Below are 21,983 nucleotides of genomic sequence, written 5' to 3' on the forward strand. Positions count from 1 at the left end.
ATTTTATCCAATAGAGGAGATAAAAATGTTTTTAAAAAATAAATAAAAAAAACCCCTGCTCATTATGTACACAGAAATCAAAATGAAACTCCCAGATGAGTTTCTGTTGAGCTCAACCACAAATCTATTAGTCGTTGCCAACAGTTATATCTACAAACTGCATGTGTGCTGTGTTGCAGACCCCGGTCCACTTGTGGCCGGGAGACATAACACAGAAATGCGCCTGTCTAATCGTCAGATTGAGATCATGGCTTATTTTTTCACCGCATGGCTGCCCCTGTGCTTTCAAGAGGAGGAACGCGATCCTTCCATCCTTGCAGTGTGGGCCCTGGTTTTCTATCTCTCTCTTGTTTCCTTCAATTTCTCCTTCTCCCACTGTACTCTATAGGTCCCAACAGCAATACTTCTCTTGCTATACTCACTAACCCCTTTGCCCTCATCTCGTACCCTCTTTAGTTCACCTCATCGCTTCTCCTTTCCTCTCATCTCGTCTCGTCCCCCTTTTTCAAAGTTTCCGCTCAAGCTTTAAGCCAGGTCCTAGAGGGCAGGAATTTGGCCTGGTTTTTCAGTCCAGGCTGCTGGCTTTGTTGTGGTAACTGCCTGCTCAGGGGCACCCAGCTCTGTTCTGCTCTCCTTTCTAGCTTGCATGATGTCAACACACAGCCACGCTCACTACTTGCTCTCAAGAAATCTTTAAAACATGTTCTTGCAATGACTACAGCCGAGCCAAAGGATCATCCTACAGAGGGATTTGTTCCTATTAAAACTTTATTGGTATACATTTTCCAACCTTTGGTGGATTTTTAAAAAAATAATTCTTAGTAATGACTCTCCTGTTCCATTTTGTGCTATGATGTTGCTTGTTAAATTGTGAAATGACTGGTGTTTTGCCTTTGCACGGTACTTTTCAAACCTATGAAGAGATCATTAGAGGTTTGCTGGGTTGGTCATAGCAGTCGATCCAGTCACTTTGCCTGCATGAGACAGCTCAATATTCGCACCACGCGTTATTGTTGCCAGTCACAAAGTCATGGCAACGTGAATCTCTGAATAAACATCGGCACTGGTTTAGTAACACGCAGTGTGCACATGCTACAAAGGAAGCAGTCGTTTTCTGGGGCTGAAACATGACATTTTTTTTAGAAACTATGAGCAACTGATTTAAAAAGTAATTTGTAATCAATTAAAAATACATTGTATCAAAGTACATTTGAGACGAATGTATACTACAGGAATACAGAGTGTTGGAAACCATCCCATAGAAATGTCAGGAAAACAGGGGCTGGTGTCAAGACAGTAAAGCACTTACAACTAAGAGCTTGTTGGAAAAAGTACTTAATATTAACATACAGAGTCGCTCTACGTTTACCCTCTTATTCTATTATGTTCCTTACACTTTGTTTAACTTCCTAAGTCAAAGTAAAGTGGGGCTGATCTTCAATTGAAATAGAAACAGATTCATTTGGTAAGATGGACAGATTGAGCTACAGAAAAAAGGGGGGGGTGTTCGCTCTTCAAATAGAAGCTTCTGAGAGTTTCCACTTGACGGATCTCCCTTTCACTGTGAATTAACTTAATGAGAATAAGTATTCAAATACACATCCAGCACCTCCTTTAGCTCTATCCCTCTCTCTTTCTACTCTCTCCCTCTGTTTCTTTAAGACTCCACATTCTCAAGAGAAAGGCCAGTGCGTTCTAATAGTAAGCCTCAGGACACAACAACGAGAGCACAACCACTTACAGAGGACAAACAAGAAACCCCCAGGGCCCACTGTGGAATGTCAAGCCAATTTGGAAGATATCATAGGACATTTGTAATGTCAATTTTTGTTTTCAGGTCAAGAATCAAAGGCAAACACGGTTGGTAACATTTGTCCATTACATTGCAGTCAGAAACAACCCCTCCCCTACCAAAAAACAGCTGCGGGGGACACTTCCTGTTTGCTAATGATGCTAAATGTGTTCAAGTCAACCATGTCAAATTTTCTCCCCCTCCAAATGGACAGCTGGGGTGGAAAGAAACATTTTATCTCTTTTCCTTCTCTGCCTCCCTTTTTCTCTACCCTCTGCCAGTAAAAGAAGGTCCATGGCAGGAAGACACTTCAGATCACATCTCTGTCAGTGAGCCGGACGAACATAGCCGCTAGTAAGCATAGGTGCATTCATCTGAGATCACAAGTACTTCCAGGGAACAAAGTCAGCCAAGCCCTGATCAGTCACCACCCTGCCCCTTCCTGTTGTGTCTGTTCTCTTTTACTGACTACAATTTTTGCCTTTCAGAAATGCAAGTCTTCTGAGCTCCCCTTTCATCTAGGAGTGTATGAGTCAAGGAGATATCTCCTGTCATTGCTCAACACCCAGGGGCGGCTGGCTGCATGGGGCTGTGTGGACTGACAAATGCCCTCAGGATCTTTCACTTTCTTAATGTTTCTCAAAGGAGGGTCGGCATGTGACAGGAGTTAAAATGCCTTTATGAAGTGCTGCCAAGAGGAGAAGAGAAGAGAAGAGAAGAGAAGAGAAGAGAAGAGAAGAGAAGAGAAGAGAAGAGAAGAGAAGAGAAGAGAAGAGAAGAGAAGAGAAGAGAAGAGAAGAGAAGAGAAGAGAAGAGAAGAGGCTTGTGTTGCTTTTAGTCTGGTCAATAGCAGCCAATCTTTAGGTGCATTCTTCCATCCCATTTTCTCCCTGCTTGTAGTGCTCTTAGGCTCAATCCTGCCCGCAGGCCGAGGTGACCTTTGCCCTGGCTGGCCTGCCTAGCTACAGCCCTCTCGTTTGTTAGCCGCTTTATCCACTGACAAAGCAGGCAGGAAGTTGGCAGCCACCCAGCAGCCCCATGGGAGGATGACCATCAGCTAGCTCAGCTTACTGCTTATTACAGGATGCTGGGGAGCATGTGTGTCTGTGTGTGTGTTGGCATATGTGTTTGTCCTTATGCTTATGTCTTATGCATTTATTGCATGTTTGCATGCATGCATGTTTAGAAATGTGCATATGCAGACATGTTTAACTGAAGGTTTTTGTGCAGGAAATTCTTCCATAGAATAGGTCATGTCTCCAAGTTAACCAGATCAGCTATACATGTTTGCAACAATCAGGCAACCTTCCAGTCGCTGGACTCAGGGGACCCCAGCACACTTTCTCTCTCCCTCTCTCCACTCTTTCTTTCCTCACCCTCCTCCTCTCTGCAGCCTGCTCATCAGAGCGCTCAGAACAGCTCACTAAAACATTATATCATAAGACACTCTAGTTTCACTCTCGCCACTCCATAAAAGTCAGGTAATTCATACTTCATTTATATACCTTCCCATTAATAAAGCTGATGAACTTTTACTCCTTAAATCTAATGGGCCATTTTAGCACGACTGCCAGCGCTTGCCGTTTTCTCTTTCCTTTTCCGTCTGCCTCTTCTCTCCCTTCTATTCTATTAGTACTTTGAAGAAGGATAATCCGCAGGCACTCAGGCACTGCACACGTACAGTGGTATGTGGCTGAGGATGCAAAGAGAAGGCTTAGGAAATTTTCAGACTTTTCACTGACCTCTGTCACAGACAAGCAGTGACACATACCATCCATGCGGTTGTTTTGTTTTTTTCTTTTCACTGTTTTCCCCTACCTCTCTCTATCTGGGCACAACAGAAGGTCACTGACCTGCAGGCCTGATGCAAGGCATCATGGCTCCTCAGCTCTGAGGCTGTTGACAAGCGACTGTGTTCTTTTCAACAACTCGTTGAACCCCCCTCCCAACCCCACCTCCCTTCTCAGGAATGTAACACAACCGCTCACTGAGGTAACCCAAGCCCCTCCCCTCTCCCATCCTTCATTTGCGGAAAGAGAGAGAGAGAGACAGAGACAGAGAGTGAGACCGAGACCAACTGGGGGTGTTAGACAGCTGTCCCCCATCTCCCCATCTAACTCTTGCTCACTCTCTATTTCTCTTCCTCTCTTTAGATTTGCTTCTAGCCCACTGCCTGTGGAATAATTAATGATGCAATTGAGCTGAGGAGAGGACTCTGACCAGCAGGGGCCATTCCTGAATGCCCGGGTAGCCGTTTTATGGAGGACCGGAAAATAGAAACAGAGAAAGACATGAAGAGACAGATAGGCAGAGGAAGAGAAGGATATAAAACAGTCCAACAGCGAGAGGAAGAGATTGTTAATAGTCTGTTCCTCAACGGTCTTCTTCCCTGTTTTCGTCCCCTCTAGTCTAATCCTACATCCCCATCCCCCTCTTCTCTCTTCCATCCTCATGGCGGGATTGGGGGGCCTGACCTGTCTGGTGATTGATGGTAATGTCTCAGGAAGTCATTTTCCCCGACAGCACCCCGCCGCCTTTCAACAGGCCTGGTGCAGAGGTGAGCCCATCACATAGACGCTGTTAACTCTTTCCTCACTCACTGGCCCAATCTTTCATACTGATCTACTTCACACCCTCATCTCTGCACCACCTTCTACCAACCCCAACCCAAAGACTTCAAGTTCTAAGACCATGGCAAGGATGAGAATGGGATCAGTGAAAACAAGTCATCTTGACATAAAAGCCACACAGGCCATCTTGAAGTGGATCTGCCAGGCAGCCCCTAATTCAGGTTGCTGGGGATAGATCCCCACGATTCCATTACTGTCAGTGCTTACCACCTCCATTATGGCAATTAGGACATGGCTCTAACACTAGGAATGCTTTGCTATCTTCTGGAATTGCAAACATCTGCCATGTCTCCGCTCCATGTGTCGGAGTGGAGTTGTCGTTTCTTAAACACACATCTTTTTACAGTCACACTCTCCCCTCTTTTTTCCCTCTTGTTTCTTCAACACTGCTCTCCACATTTATTTTCTTAATTCGACTCAAACTGTGCCTTAAAGAGATCCTTCTCTGTTTGAGTCCAAATAACCTAAAATGATCCGTGAAGAGACTTGCGGTTCCTGATTTCAATAGGCTTCATTAGTTTTTAATATCTAGCCAAGAAAAGGAGGGGAAAATGGCATGGAGATAATCAATGGAAAGGGGCTGGTACCCTATTAATCTCCCCCAAAGGATTGTGGGTTAATACACGCTCTTACATAGGCAAACATGGCTGTGTGGTGAACACATCTGTCTGCCTGGATGGGTTACTTAATGAAACAGCCAGCGTTTGGCTGCTGAGATGGATGTCATTCCCTCAGTGAAAAATGAGTTCTCTCTCCTACTATGCTGAGGCAGAGCCACACATGATAGGACTCCATTCAATTCACTAGAGACCTAACTGTGCCCCTGTGTGAGAGCAGCTTGTCGGGCTGGACAGGCAACGCATGGGCACTCGAGCAAGTCTTCATGGAGATCATATCAGGGAATCCTAATGTGAACAAGACTCAGAGTGATCTGGGAATGAGAGAAGTCACGGAAAGACTAGATGAATGGTATTACAGTAGGAAGATAAAGAAGAACAAGAAAGAGGGGAGATGAAGGTTGAACCACCTGGGCTAGATAAGCAGGCTCAATGTGTGTGTGTATTCTAGATTGTAAGTATGCCTGTGTGCATGCATCTGCCAGTATACGAGTGCATGTCTGTTTGTGCATGTATCAGTGCGCATTCTGACAGTGTTGGAGGTGACCCCTGGTCAGGGAGTCCTGTAACAGGAGCTCACCTCCGGTTCTGCGAGCTCTCCTCTCAGTGTGCTAAACAGCCACCTGAAGACAGGATTAGCTATTGTGACCCAGCCCCAGAGGTAACTGAGATACACCTCCGGGGACAGACATGAAACGCACACTGTCACGTGTTGCAGAGACGCAGCCAGGTGGGTAGAGACTGACACAGACGAAAACAGCCGTTTAAAAAAAAAAGCTGTAAAAGGGAGACAAGATAGGACAGGTGGTGGGAGGGATTGTAGATGCAAACAGGACGCTTATAAGAGGATGATTGCAAGCAGGATACAGTGTAACGTAAAGCAAGTTAGGGTGAAGGTGTCAGTGGTGTTTGCTGTTGTGTAAAGACAACAAAGCTTCAGAGCATAAGAGGATTGGGCAGCCTAACTTACTGCCTTCGGGTAGCTGAGATTTGTGCCTCTGTGGAAATTGATGCCTGTCAGCCTATCTATGACTCAACTCTGACAATATGCATGCATGTGTGTTTCTGTGTGCATGTAAAAGTGTGCATGCTGTGCTATGACAAATGAGCGGTGCCTAATTTGTGACTGATTATGCAGGCTGCGGGTGCCCTAAACCTCTTTGAACTTGTAATTGCCCCTGGTTTCAGTAATGAACATTAAGGAGGATTCAGAAATGTGTGGCTAATTACACATTTGCCCCCTCCACACACGCACACACACTTGCACTCTTTTACATTTCTTCATCCTATTGCTGGAGAAGAAAGAGGAAAAGGAGGAGTTGGAGAAGGAGCATGAGAGCCAAGGAGGAGGTGCTGGTTTGGGAGGCATATACTCCTGTTGTTACCCTCTTTATCTAAATAATTGTACAAGCGGGTTTATTGGCTTTAGAGAGGTGCTTTGTGTGTCAGTTGGTGCAGCCCTGGGGATGTAGGGGACTGGCTTTCCCCAAGATCAATATTAAGAGAGATTCACATCTGGAGCCAAGGCCTGTTCTGCTTAGATTTGGATTTATATATTTGGGGGTTTTTTTTCCTATGTGATTTTTCATTGGTTCTCTTCTTCCTCTATCCATCTGCTTTTTCTTATCAGTGTGTGATAAAGCCTACTTTTGATAGAGAGACTGTTATCTATCACACATGCTCATTTGCTCAGCCTTACATGATCTTGGAGGGACTTGGCTACAGAGAAATCCAGAGTTCTGGAGTGAACTACATCTGCTCTGTGTGGAGAGCAGACACAACACATGGCTCGGTATAAGCGCTGAGCAGAAATGCTTGAGCAATGAAGCATTCTGGGTAAATGGTTGCAGTGCAGGGAAGGTCTACTGTGGCTAGTGGAGGGGGAAGAGTCGGGGAAAGGAGCAACAAATTGACCTGCTCAGCCTGGGTCTTTGATGTGGACTGAGCTCTCTCTTAAAAAAAAAAAAACAGTCCATATGTTCAGAGAGGGAATAGCGATAGGATATCAATGGGGGAAAATGAAAAGGTGAGGAAGTGGGGGGAAGAGGTGAGAACAAGAGGCATGGCTCCCAGTTATAAGGACCCCACTGTGCAGGAATCCCACTGCCTACCCCTGGACTAAGAGCCGGGCAAAACAAAAGCATGCATTTGAGAAGAGTTGGACGGGAGGGGAGAAAAATCACACAAAATGGCAGGAGTGGGATTTGGTGCAGCTAGGCTCCCATGACAAACCAAACAGTGAAACTCATAGTCTGTTTTTGATTTATACTCCGTGCCTCCATCCATCTCTCTTTCCTTGCCTCCCTCCCATTTTTTAGCCCGGCTTGCCATTTCCATGCCTGTGCTGCTCCTTTTCCCTTTTGCATTTTCTCCTCTTGGTGTGAGATGAATATCAAAGCAATAGTGGGGCAGCTTGGAGGCCTGCAGCAGAATCTCATTGGCCTCCATGGTCCCCAGCAAGCAGCCGCCACTGCTCTAACAGCTCTTGCCACAACCCTGCAATCAACCGCGGGGGCAATGAGACCAGCCTCCCGGGTGGATATTCTGGAAGGGTAAGGGGTAATTTAAGGGAACTAGTTTTAAGACGTCAAACCAAAATCCTCTTATATATTTTGTTTTGAATAAGATAACCCGAAAAGTGTCAAAGGGAGGAAAATCCTACACAATCAGCTCCGACCATCTTAATAACCTTGTTTTTTAACCAGGGGCATGTTCACTATCGCAGACGCTGGGCTCCCTCACTGCATATGATGTCATTCTGTCCCATGTCCCGCTGAGCTGGCTCAGCCAGGTCCTAGCTTGGATCAGTGTTATTACTACATAAGAAATGGACAGCAGTGCTGAAGGCAGGGAAACGTTACTGAACTGGGGTCAATTCTCAGTGGAGCACACAGACGTAAAGAAGCATCCTCCTTTCTCTGCACGTGTGTTCTTGGAAGTCTCTCAACTGTTGTGAGCTGTAAGTTTATAAATCTGAGCGGCCTTGACAGGCTGAGTTCTGTTTGTAGTCTGCTGTGGTCAGGGCATGTGCAGTCACCTCCACAGGGGCCAGTCAAAGTCATGCTGTGCTGGAGCTCTTCGCCCGGGACACCTTATTTAAAACCATTATTTAAAGAAATGCATATAATATCACCTTTCGTGAAACGTGTTATTATTACTATTATTATTTTATTTTTGCTGGAGGATAATTTGTAGGTTGCTCTCTCTTTTTTCTTTTGCAAACACCGTGGAATTTCACGCAACTTAATCACCTCCATGCAGTGGGAATGTACCGTAAACAGTCCCTCAGCGAAAGCACTCATTTCTGCTACTTCATTAAACAACCTGCATTAAGATGCAAGCAGCAGGAGTGAAAATTAACTGGAAGGGATGGAAATGAGAGGAAAAACGGAGGAGGAGAAGTGGTGTGTTTGTGCAGGTATCCCAGCGTTAAAAGATACACAATATAATATGATGCTCATTTTGAGAATAAGCAAGCTATGGGATTAAGAGGGGGGAAAAAAACTACAAAAAAACATGCCAACAATTTTTTTCAGCGTATAGTGAACGCGAGGCTAATGTGCCACGCTTTATATGTCAGTAGATTCCAAGTGGGGTTAGTTGGCTTTGAAGTGGAACTGTGACAGATCTGGATTAGAGGGCAAAGTGTAAAGGTCTGATGTTGGAGCATGAAACGAATTAGGGTTTATTACATTCTAATACAGCACTAAATCTCTAGAAACACCTACCATTTATGCCAAAGCACTGTAAACAAAGCTTTTGTCAGTCATAAGAGCTGTGACACACTAGCATTTGAAAACAATGCCATAGTTGCTCTGCAATGAAAACAAAAACTTGATTTATTTTACTCATTTACTCATTCTGTTTTCTTCTTTGCAGATTAACATTCTTGAGTAAAATAAGCCTAATTTCTCTGTGAGGGTCTGCCACTGCTGCGTTAGGCCCTCTGTGGTGTACTGGCTGGGGAAGAACAGATGGCAGACTGAGGTGGCTTGTGTCTGTTTTCCAGGGTCGCTGAGCAGCCAGCATTAGAACACAGAGGCTAGACAATAGCTAGGCACCAAACCTCAAACCCCCCACCCCCACCCCCCCCCAAAGGTCTCTTCCACACTCATTATCAATGACTTTCAATTACCCCTGTGCCAAACATCACCAAACTATCCTGTCATATTGTCACTAACATCTGTTTTGCAAACACACAGGGAGCAGTGGGTCTTGTCACAAAAGTAACCATGTGATGACTCTTTTTCCTGCGTTTTCCACTGATGATCACACATTCGGGCAGTGGCAGTGAACCAAATTGTCGCCCGGGTTGCTACGGGTGACTGGAGGACTGACTTTTGAGCTCCTGAGGCAAACAAGCACATGACAGATTAGTGTGTGGGCCTCCTCCAGGCGTCCACCTCTGTGACCCTTAGGAGTCCCCTCCTTACACCCCCTGCTCTTACCCCTAAAGCCAACCCCTGCCTCTCCTTTGTTCATCCAAACTATCAACAACCTAGAGAGATGGACAAGCAAACAGATTTTTATGTTTTGCAGTCAACAAAAAGAGGCTAAAGTTACTTTGAATAATATTTTCAACGTAAAACTTTTTTGTCTGATCTATTATCAAACACAATTTTTTTTTTTTTATTGAACCGCTCAGTTAAATGAAATTATAGGTAAGTCGACTATTTGTTTATTGAAAAAAAAGTACTGTGCCATGTGTATGGGAAAGAAAAAGTAGGCACCAACAAATATGGAATAAATAGCTTTTGGCAGTTCGATGTAAAAGGAGGAAGGGCTATTTCAAACTGTTTGCAGATGTGTGTCTGCACCAGCTAAATGCTGCTTGTACTGGAACAACACACAAGGATTAGAAGGACTAGAGGAGCTTAAACAAAACTGGGGATACTACAGGGCTGACTGTTTAGTCTACTCAAACAACATGTCCTCTCTTTTTGAGGAGTGGACTTGTACACTTGTTTATCGTATGGAACAAACATCCGTTGCCAGGTTTGGCCGTGCCTGCATCCATGTCTTGTGAATGACCCTAGCCGACTCTTTTATGTGCGTCTATAAAGGGTGGCAGAGAGAGCAGCTCCCATAGGAGGGCTCGACCTGACGATGACACCCTGTCGTCATGGAGACTAATGCTATGTTGGGCTTGGATCGGGAGTGTGCGCATGTGTGGGTGGGGCAGGGGGGATAGCTACTGTCACTAGTGTACCTAATGATGTTTTCAGCACAATGCTCTTAACTCTAAGACGCTCCTCGCTCTGGTGAACACCTGTGTTATCTGCACTGGTATCTTTACTGTTCTCGTAGGTACATTTCACTTTTCAGTCAAAACATAGCTCATTAGTCAATACTTGTACTGGTGTTACATTTAGGATGATAAAAGCCAATTATACTAATAGCTACATTTAAATACCATCTACCCATACATAAACATTTCAGAGCTGAACATTTAGTTCTACTTCACAGTCCAAGGACTCTCTAAATGACTAAAGGATATATCACTTCCCTTTCAAGGAGCCCAGGGGACCAATACACCTGGCTTAGCAGCTTAACAGCATTTCCCAAAACACCCAGGCCAAAGGGTGGCCCAGCACAGAACTTGAGACGCTTGATGCTCTAGTTGGCTACCTACTTGCTCGTCTGACTGACCGCTCTCCCTCTCTCCTACGATCCCTCACTCCCTTGTTTGAGTGCACACACTTAAGGAAAACTTTCAATTTGGCCCCGATTGCTCCTGAGGTTCCTTATTTATTTTCATAGGTGTTGGAGACTTTACACTAGTCAAAAAGACAAGGCCAGAGCCCAGAGAGGTATCTTTGCATCTGAGTGCTTCCTGTTTTCATTGCTAGGCCAACCCTTGTCTTTACAGGGGTTAGTAAGGGTTAGCGGGGGGTTAGCAGGGGTTGAGAAAGAAGGAAGACCAGGGGCGCCAAGGGGCTAATTGTAAAATTTAAAGTTTGCTTTTGCTGAGCACAAAAGGGCATTACCATTGCAAAGGTAGGAAAAAACTCCCATCACTGCAATTTTACAAATCTGACACGTTCTCTGAAATCTTTCTCTAGCTACTTATCTGACTCTCTCTTCCTATCCTGAATTCTGTGGTCCATGCTTCTGAAGTGCAGCAGAACATTTTACCCCTAACAGTGAAGTTTACCTTTCTGATAACATAATCTCCCTGTAGTATTGAAAAGCTTATACCAACAGTCTGGGATTTCCCTTCCCCTAATGTGGCTGGAAGACATCCAGAACCTCATGGTGAGGGAGGGGGGGTATTAGAGAAAAAGAGTGGGAGGGAAGATAGAAGAAGGGAGTGGAGAGACAGTCTGACCCTCTTCTGCCAGCTAACACCAGCTGATCTGTTCAACACTCTGCCAATTGCATATGGAGCATTTAAGGTTGCCAGCTCTGCAGTCAATACGCATATGGCCTCGACATAAAAGAGATCAGGGTTATCGCCGCCTTCTCTGATTGTGCAATTGTGAAGAACTGTCTCTGAGATCAATATGGTGCAAAAACTGTACTTTCCCCTTGCCTGGGAAATTGGCATACTGAGATTAGCGGTAAATATGACTTCAAGTGAGGTTACTTGCTATATATGACCGTCATGAAGGAAACAATCTTGTGAGTTCTCCCATGAGAGTGTGAGGTCAGAGTAAAGCAAGGGAGGGTGGGAGGGGAGAGGCAAAGGGCAATTTTGTTATACTGAATCTAAAAGCCAACAGTTGTTACTACTGGCCTGTGTTGTTTTTTTGTGTTTGAAGGGGGTCCTGTCCTTTTGAGCTTTTCAGAAGATGTGACAATGGCTGGATGTTGAGAACATATGTAGAGAGACCCCTGCGGCTCATGGAAGAGGAGCTCCATGCTGGCCCCTCAGTTTGAGAAAATACAAGCCCGCTCCTTTCACTCCTCACCCCTCAGTTAATGAATGCGTGAATGGCAGAATGCCGCTATAGGCCATTCAGGGGCCAAAGTCCCCAAGAATTCACCTTTGCACAAATGCATCCAGCTATGGCAAATACATTTGCTTAACAAATTAAAAGAAAGAAGAATGGTTAATGGGTGTGAGTGTGTGTGTTTGTGTGTGTGTATGTGTGTGTGAGCAAGAGAAAAAGAGCGAGAGAGTTTATGGGTGGGAGAAGTGGATGGTGAGAAGAGAAGGGGGATAATTCAATTAGCCGTCTTCCTCAGCAGAGAAATGAAGGCAGGTTAAAAGGGAGGGATTATTATTTGTACAAGACTGGCCAAGGCTTTGCACAAAAGAAACAAATAAAGATTGGATAACATCTACAAGCAGGGTTTGTGATAAAGGGGTGAGAGGGAAAGGGGAAAAAAGAGGGTCTGAATTAACCAGCGTTCTGAAAAAATGTGCCCCTCCTTTGCTCACCGCTATTTCAATTCAAATTTAAAACAATTCTAAAGATAATTGGCAGGGACTCTTCCAAAAGGTCTGTGCAGAAGCTGTATGGGGCTTTCATCAGGAAAAATGACCAATCTTGAGAGAATTTCTAGCCTTACCATAAAGCCTGTGTATATAATTTGTTATTTTGTTGTGTTTTAATGACACACAAAAAAACAGGTAATCTTAACAGTATTTGAACATTTTTCTTTCAACTAACAGTTAGTGGTACTCAAAAGTTTAATGTCTGATTGAAGCCTGGTCTGTAGCATTTGGTGAGAGGTCTCCAGTCAGAGAGCGATGGGAGCCGCGAACAGCTGTGAAGTCATTTTGATAATGATGAGAATAATAAGCGTGCAGACTGGCGTGGTGGAGCCGCTAAGGCCTGCGAGGCTCAGGGCTTTGCTGTTGCAGCTTCACTGCTCCTGAATAGATAAAAGTGATTAAAGCACTCCTGATTATCCCTGACCAATATGTAATGGATTTACAGCCCTTTCAATTAGGCTGTATTTGCTGGCTGCTTATTACTTGGGCTTTTGGTTAGGTAATCAGGGTACGGGGCTTTGAGCTGGGAGTGGGCACTGTGGTGGTGGTGGGGGCTACAGAGTGCACAAAGGGCACATGACCCTCTTAAATGTGCGGATGTTCTAAAAGACTCTAAACGAAGGCTCCTTTACTTTCACATTCTCTCTCTCATTTCTTTTTTTTATTTTCCCCATCCCCCTAAACTGTCCATCCATCCCTGGAACGGGGAACCGCAGCCTCAAGCAGCTTATGTGTCCCGGCGTCGCCACCTCCTTCTGAAATCTGACCTGTGTTGCAAAATCAATACAGCCTGATGTTCTGATAATGTCCTGACATTAGAAAGGGAGAGGGGACATGTGGACCACCCCGTTTCACTAAGAAACATACTCACGGGAAAATAACGGTTGTGATTTTACAGTTTACATTTAAATTACTGTGACATTTAGACATATGATCCAAGACTGATCAGTCATTGTCAGAGATTTCTGACAGAATTGTACGGTAAACACTTTCCTATGGAGCTATGGAGAAGAAATAAACTAACACATGTCAATTTTATCGAGAGATAAGTAGATTAAGGTTCCCTTATTCCACAGAAAGACTGATTATGTAAAGAGGCCTTCAATTCCACATCCTACTTCTTTACACAGCTACACAGTCACAGTCGTTCTCTTTTATTCCCCAGTTGTTTTTTTTATCATGCTGCTTGTTCAGGCCAGAGCTGCAGTGCATCTCGTACTAGAATAAATGTCTTGGATTGCTGGGTCTTTTCTTTCTTTCTTTCTTTCTTTTTTTTTTTTACAGAAAGTGTGCTGAGCAGAGTAAACAGCCCAAACTGATTAGATTGACCTGGTCACTGTGTCCCTTTGACAGGTGGCTGACAAGTGAGCATCGCAGCAGCACCATCACTCTCTCCCCACTGCCTCAGTAGCTACTGTGTGACAGGTGCGTGTGAGTATGTGTCTTGAATGTGAGTGTCTCTAAATGTTTATTTGGTTTGTTGTGTGTTTTTTTTTTTAAATAATATAGACATATCTCCAAATTATAATGGTTGTGCTTACCGTGAGATGCTGGAACAGCCACGCCCTCATGATGTTTGTGGCCACCTTAGGGAAAATGCCACGCTTTTTCTGCCTCTTCTTATCCTTGTCTGGATCATCGTCATCCCCTGTGCCAGGCGATGCAACGCTGTTGTCTAAGCCATCTCCTGGACAGAAACCAAACCCAGGGTTAAATAACATCCCCGACCACACCACAGGCTCAGAATACAATAGCAAAAAAAATGGAACAGAGGTATACAGTCAAAGCTGAGTTTAAGGCTCATGAAAGATGGATAAAAGGACAAATACCACAGATAACTTTGAAAGAACTGGAAAGTGCTGCACTAAGGCCAAACGAATTTCCACAGCAAAGCCAGTGTTGTGTAGTGAATATATGGAGGTAGGGGGATTTAGATGGCCTTAGACGAAGGGCTGTACAGAGACTGAGAGGTTTACATGGAAGCCTCGCAGAGCTGCTCTATACCCCAGAGCACGGGAGGGGAATAGGGGTTAATGACTCTAATGTTATGGTTGGACGCTGAAACACTGGGTTCCTCATTCCATTTTTACAGTAGGAGGAGATGGAAAGAAAAAAAATGGACACAGAGCCTTCAAGTACAGAAGAGACATGGACTCATGTCATTAATTCAATTAAATTTGCATGCTTGACATAATGTAGAGCATTTTTTCCCATCTTTTGATGAGGGCCAAAGGGGACAGGATGGAGTTATGCAGATATGTACTGTAACACACAGAAATTCATGAATTTAGGACATCCAGTTAAAGTGCGTGGAAGTAAATGTTATTTGGGGTGGTTCATTGTTGCACTTCGATGCACATAATGGACTCTTCATCGGCTTCCCGAAACCCTGAACAACCCCACCCCCAAGCTTCCGCCACGAGATTAGCATGACCGGCCAGCGGCGGCTTTGCCTGCATTAATGTCCATCAGCGTTTGATTTCACAAGGGAAGCGTGCACATACCCGGGCACGATTTCTCCTTTAAATTGAAGTTTCCATCTTTGTCCCTTGCCTTTTCCTTGTTCGTCTTCCTCGGCATTAATTGTGCATTAGCAAAAATGATTTACTTTTAACAGTCATAGTTATTTTTTCTTGCCCCCGGGCACAAATGCCTTGAAAGCCTTCCTTGAGGGCATCTAAATTATGTATCTGAAAAACTCCTCCACTAAGGAAGAGAAGGACCCTGACATTCTCAAAATTCAGACTCATATGTCCTCCTGTTTTTGGAGAGGCATCAATCACAGCCACCTATACAAGCCTTAATCTCGCATAAATATTTGAACTAATAACATTAAAAAGGGGGAAAGAAAAAGGATCCGACTAGTGGCGTAATCTAATGCAAAATAAATGAAGAATACAAGGACAGCGGGGGCCCGCACTAACTACTTTTCCCAGTTTTTTTTCTTCCCCTTGTTTTTGCCTCTCTTTTTCTTCTCTGTCTTGCACAGTGTTTTCCTTCCAGATCATTAGTGGAGAGCCACACGAAAGAGGAAAACAGAGAAGTGCCGACTTTGCGCTCCCTGTGTGAAGTTAAAGAAGCAACAGTCCTTCTGAAGGACACATGGGAATGGGGACACAGGCTAGGGGTGTTGTAATTGTAGAATGGGCATTCATTAGTGGCAAATGCCATAAATCCCAGACTAAGTACGAATCCTTGTTCAGGAAAGCTTAAAACAATAAACTTTGGTCTGGCCATAGCCCTACCCTGACTGTGAGGGGCTTCCTGAGAAATGTGACCCAGACGGAAGCTAAGTCTAACTCCCTGAGTTTGCTTCCAAACTTCAATAAAAACACAACTAGTGAGCTGTGAATTTTAACCAACTCCCTTTTGTTTCACTGCTTTTGAGCTTCACTGAATAATGTTGATACACAGTTTGCTGTTTGTTTGTATGCCGCTAGGTTTTGTGTTGATTTTCGAGCTACTCTCCAAATCCCTCTCCTGCTGTGAGCAGTCAGGCTCATCCAATAGAACCACACAGTGGCCAAAAGGCTGGCAGATTAATTTTATTGACGTTTCCATTTTCACTGCAATGCGATAGCCTCCCCCCCGGCCAGGGCCAGAGCGACCCGTGCGTATTTACAGACTGACCTGTCACTTCATTACCCAGCATGCTCGCTGCCTCCTGCCCTAGCCCGCAAGGATGAAACCAGACTCCGGTGCTTTTCAGCTCCTCTCTCTCTTACATGTGCACGGATGCTGACATGTGTCCACAGATCAGGCATGTGGCATTCGAGCATTCATTCTGTGTACAGTTTAAATACAAACTGTGTACAGCTTTTGTATGACTTCAAATATGTGAAAATGTGCACACAGTAAATAAAGAATAAAGAAAAATCAAATGTGGACAGAACATGAAAAGAAAGAGCAAAGAAAGAAGAGAAACAAGAAGACGCAAGAAAAAAAAGGAGTAGAAATAGAATAAAGAAGATCCAACTTGCACAACCTCATTACATCTAAAGGAGGGCTGGTGCTTTGCATCCACCCCCACTCCTTTCTTATGAGCGAGAGAAGGAACGCTGCAGGGCAAATTGTCCCAAACGCTAATGGCTTCTGACTGTTCCCTGGCAACTCTGCCATTCTAACCTGTGTGGATGTGCACTCTGAAAAAAAAAATCAGGAAAGAAAAAAAAAGTGCAGAGCAGGGGGATGAGTGTCCCATCATCTGGCCATGTGACACAGATGGGGGTTGGCTATTAGGAGGCAGTCGAAAGGCCTAGGGGAGCTGAGGTGCTGGAGTGTAGCCCCAGGCACTTTTGGAAAAGCAGCGCCCTTGGAGACAGAAAAAAGACAGCCCCCCCCCCTCTCTCTCTCTCTCTCTCCCACTCTCTCTCTGTCTTCCCTCAACCTTTCCTCCTCCCTCCTTTTCCCTCACTCACGCTATCAAGATCTTGACTTAAAGTGTCTGCAATGAAAGTTTCTGTGCAGATTTTCAGATGCACGCAAGTGGAGAAGGTGTAATCAGGCAAGATGGAAGACGATGACCGGACGCGATCAGGGCGAGAGAGTGAATGAGTGAGCGCACTAGCAAACAAACAAGCACAAGTCCAAAGCACATTACGCTCGCACACATTCCCTCTCTCATCACCAGTGGGTGGTTATTAAAAATGCATTCAGATATATCTCCTTGTGAGTAAATTGGTCTCAGGGCTGAGCTCATTAACGGGTCGGGATAGGACTGTAAACACACTGCAACTTGGCTTATCTAATGCTGGCACATTCAGGGTCACTTCAGGATTTCTTGCATCAAAAATTGTAAAGTACAAAGTGTCCTACAGTCTCTGCTTAGAATAGGGCAGACTTCAGTGGACTTTTAATGACTTTAGAGCAAAAGTTGTATTGTGTCTAGTAGGTATCCTGCCCCTTAGGGACCCACTAAGGTCGAGTCTGTCTTGTGTATATGACCATGAGTAACATATACTGCAGCTATCAGTATAACAAGAATGCCCTCCCTCTGCTGCTTTGCCGTTTTCATATGCGTGAATAAATAATGACTTGTCAATAGCTGGAAAACACATTCAAATCCAGCCATGTTTAGTTATCACATAACACTCCAGAGTGGTCCATATACCATTAATAATAATACCGTGGAGCCTCTAGACAAGCTTTAGATGTTGTGTGTGTGTATCATTGTAAAGGCTGTGCAGTGATTTTGCACTAGGAAGTCTGGGCGTTTATTTCAGGGTAATGAAGCAAGAGTGTAGAAGCAGTGGCTTATGGAAGCTGTGGTTAAAGTGACTAATTACAACAGACCCCCCACGCCCCCTGTCAGCCCAAACTAGTGAAGCGTGTTCACCCAAGCTCACCCAAAAAAAGGGGGGGGGAGAGAAAAACTCATGAGGAGAGTTAGATGGAAAGAGGAGCAGATGGATACCAGAAGCTTGGAGTTTTGCTGCTTTAGGAGCTTCGCTGGTCTTAGCACACCATAGTGACCGGGCCCTACACCTCTCCCTCCAACACCCTCCTATTACCACCACCTCTATCCATGCAGGCTTGGCCGCAGAGAATGAAGTGAAAAGAAGAAGGGGGATTTAGAGCCTCCCTTTTCCCCCTTTTTCTCCTCAACTTTTCAGCCAACATAAGCGGCGTTTAGCACATTCAGTCCCCCAAATGGCAGCGAATGAGAGAAGCAGTGGGGGCTCCTCTTTTGTCCGTCTGGTTACCCCTTTTATTTACTCTGGATTTACGGAGGGGTCTTTGCTGGCTCTGGGACCACATGCTCTTGACGCACACACAATCTCTCACATAGGCACATACACAAACACATAGAAGCTCTATTCACACTAGTGGAATGGCTATTTCTCTGCTTCTCTGTGCCGACTAGGGATTACAGATCATCTTGCTATAACTGCAAGCTAGCAATATGGTTTACATTCATGTGAAACACAACGCAAGTGCTAACAAGTAAAACACGATTGCCATACCGGTTAAACACACACACTCAAACTTCCAACTTTTAGATAAAAGTAAAGCATCTGTGAATTTGTGTCTTCATGTGACCACACACCACAGATGCCATATGGTTTACTGCACTCATTCAGATCCATACAGTAGATGAGGGCTCTAAACTGAACTGTTTTAGTGTGGCTGCACCACTGCAGCCAGTGTTTTACGCTGATTATTTCCTGATCTGTGCTTAAACAAGCAGCAGCCCTTGCACTGGACCATAAAACAACAGCTTAGTAAACAGCAAGCATGCTGACAAATTGGTAGCGCTCAGGCCGGAGTCATTAACAGCCTTAAAACCTGTCAGAGCAATTACAACAAACTCTCTCCTTCAGCAAGTCCCCCTGCCAAACTCAGATGTCACCATCCGCCTCCTCTTTACCACCCCCCGTTACTGCCAGGACACTGGCTAAAGGTGAATTAGAAAGCACTACCATTTTTCCCCTCTCTTCTTCTCCAACAGCCATGACACCCCAGAGAAATGAGGACAAACCTCCATCTCAAACACAGCTGTATCTGCATCCTGGGGGCTACAACTGAGTGGTTCTTTTTGCATGAGAAATAATGTGTAGTTGTCTCCCCTGAAAAACACATCATTAAGTGTTCCCTTAAATGAAGTGGAATAAGAGCTTCTAATTAGATGGTTTTTTTTTCTATGTGTGGGGAAGCGAGGCAGTCAGGCAGTAAGAAAGGCATGGAGAGAAGGAAGGAGGGAGGTGGGGGCGGGAGGAGGGATGTCAGGGAGCGGTTGCTCAACAACTCCTGTACCTCTTCCCCTCCCTCCCATCTCTGCCCCCTTCTCTAAGCCCCCTAACACTGCCATCAGGCAGATATCTCTCTGTCATCCCTGGAATGCTGGAGATAACTATCGCCTCTCCACCGATAGAAGGACTCTCTCCTCTCATAGGCAGAGAGTTGACCCTACTCTGCACATCCCTACCATAGAGGGTGAAGGCTGAAAAGGGGGGGTAGGTTGGGAGGTAAAACTTGTTTTTAAAAGCCAGTTAGACTATTTTACCTTTTAACCCAAAATATGGGCTGTAGCAAAGCCATTCCAAAGCCTTTTCAGCCTTACTTCTATAGCCAAGGAATCATAGTTTGTCCAGAAGCAAGAGGTAGGAGGTGGGCCAAGCTGCCTGATTACAGCTTTTTTTTTGTCTATATTCGCTGCTTCCAACAGTTTTTTATCATTTCATAAAATTCCAATCTGTTGAGAATGTACAATACAACCTGATACCTGCAACAACAATTAACTTTTTCCCTCATAAACCGGGACTGAGAATCATACAAACAAATTAGGCCTCCCTCCTAAACTCTTCAAGTTCTCTGCATATTTATGTCTATATGAACACACAGCAAACATGCTGCCTTTACATAGATGTGAGTTATATATAAAAGAACGCATGTCAGCTGCGACGAGGCTCTGCCATCCAAATGGGGCTTTGAGGAGGAAAAAAGATCCGAAGAAAAGAGATGGAATAAAGATGTATAAAAGAAAGGAGGCAGGCTGTTGCAGATGTCAAGACCCAATTTGCATGAATGGCAAAGGGCTAAATTGCAGGGGATGGGGGGATCTACCCTCCACCCCCTCACCCTGCTTTTTTTGGGGGGGGGGACTAAAAGGGAGTTGTGATGCCCATGACTGCCCCTCGCTCAGCAGACAGGGATCAGTGGCTAATGAAGGGCTTTGGGCCTCCACCAGATATTTCACACTCTCTGCTTCTCTGACAACTCCACCCTGCTCCCCCCTGCACTCTAACACTGCAGAAGAAACTGCTGCTGCTCTTCCCTTACATTCTGACTTGAATGGGGCTAATTGGTCTCACAGGTAATCTCGGTTCATCACTCGTTTCTTCATAAACAAATTTACAAACCTGCCACTGCATGAGTCCAATTCTCGCTTATGTCTAACCAGACTGCTTCTGTCTTATCTTCTTCTCTTATTATGATACACTGAAGCTATTGTTAGTCTTGGGATTGTATATATTGACAGTGCTCAATAATTTATCATTTATACAATAGGATGCACCCAGAGAAGCATACCTGCATCTCAAGATTTGATGCAGCATTAAATATTAAAGAAGAAGTGTTTACCAAAAGTAATTAGGGTACAGTGAATAGAAACACACATGAACAGTAGTAAAATGAGGTGCCCTCACACATATGCTTCCTAAAAAAATTACTAACTTGCTCTATTTTGGAATTAAAAAAATTTAAAAGCAGGGGAAAAAATGAGAAAGAGCAAAATGAAAAAAGGAGGTGGAGACAGTGCCGATACTTCATATGGCTCTATCTGCTAGTAAAGAGTAAATGAGTAAATGCTAGTAAATAGATTTCTAATCCCCTCTAGGAACTATTGTATATCAAAGTCTTCTACATAAACCGCAAAGAGCAGCTGTATGCTGGTTGCCAATTTAACTGAGTGTTTTTCTTTCTTCCTTTCTTTTTGTTTTTCATTCAGAGCAGCTTACATCGTTTCAGGCAATGCATGATAACAGCATAAGCAGTGATTCTCTACCCTCAATTACAACTTAAAACCAAACAAACTTGCTGTTTTTAAGCTGAAGAGGAGGTCAAGTCCTTGCCACACCTGATGGACAGTGGCATCAAAGAGTTCAACAAAGATTGGGGGGGGGGGCTTGTCTATATAGAGCTGGGGGTGGGGATGGAGGGTGGAGGGGTTGGTAGAGTAAATGAATTAAAAGGTTTATAAATCAACAAGTCAACCATCAGATTGCAGCCTCTGCTCAGCAGCCCTCTCATCAGCCAAATGCCAAGTTTTTTTTTCTTTCCTCCTCGCTCTCTTTTTTTTTCCACACAAATGTCCTGGAGGCAGGGAACAAAGCGAGCAGAACTGATTACTGCACTGTTGCTCCGCTCCGACAGACTAAACTCTGTTTGGCTTCCTAATGAGCTCACTAAAAACCCAATTCATCACCCATAACCCCTTCTCAACCTGCCTTGAAATCTCCCATTATGGGGAGTCAAGGACAGTCCGTTTACAGGCTTTGGACCAGGGTCAAGGGCTGCGATGGGTGGATGTCAGTGGCAGCGACGGCAGAGCTGCCAAGATTATTTTGAAACAGGGGATACTTCCTGCATGGCTCCTCTTTCCATACACCATTCATTTCATTCTAATTCACCTTCTCCTTTGATTTTTATTCTAATGTTATACACCAAAAATATATTTTTTAAAATATACAACAAGAATGTGGTATGCTGTTTTTCAAGTCTTACACCAACTTCTCCCATCTCTTATTCCCCCCTCCCCATTTCACAATACCAGTGGTGTCTCAGTCTTAGTAGAGGAATGTCCGGCTTGATGGCTGCAACAGCGGGAATGTCCCGTTCTAGTCGGCTTTCGCACCAGAGATTTCAAATTTAATACCCTTTCGTCCCATCCCTGCAAAGACAGGAATTTGGTGGGAAGGGAATGTAGTGGGGTAGGGGTGGGGGTATAAAAGAGTGCAATACAGTCAGTGTATTAAGGGCAGGGAGAAAGGAGTGAGATGAATATT

The 21,983-nt window shown here is 44.5% G+C and overlaps 1 protein-coding gene across 5 annotated transcripts in view; it reads right to left on the minus strand.

Moving 5' to 3' along the window:
- The window catches only part of meis2a (Meis homeobox 2a), a 79,407-nt gene that overhangs the window by 32,279 nt on the left and 25,145 nt on the right, over positions 1-21,983 (minus strand). For 4 of the 5 annotated variants that reach the window (XM_085343401.1, XM_085343400.1, XM_085343399.1 and 1 more), the window contains exon 8: positions 14,022-14,167. In XM_085343401.1, the coding sequence (XP_085199527.1) occupies positions 14,022-14,167 (146 nt within the window). The remainder of the gene's footprint in view (positions 1-14,021; positions 14,168-21,983) is intronic. The other variant, XM_085343398.1, reaches the window with a different exon arrangement.

The sequence above is a fragment of the Diplotaxodon limnothrissa genome, linkage group LG19, assembly GCF_057381915.1.
Source record: "Diplotaxodon limnothrissa isolate DT_005_m linkage group LG19, D_limnothrissa_male_GT1.1, whole genome shotgun sequence".
NCBI lineage: Eukaryota > Metazoa > Chordata > Actinopteri > Cichliformes > Cichlidae > Diplotaxodon > Diplotaxodon limnothrissa.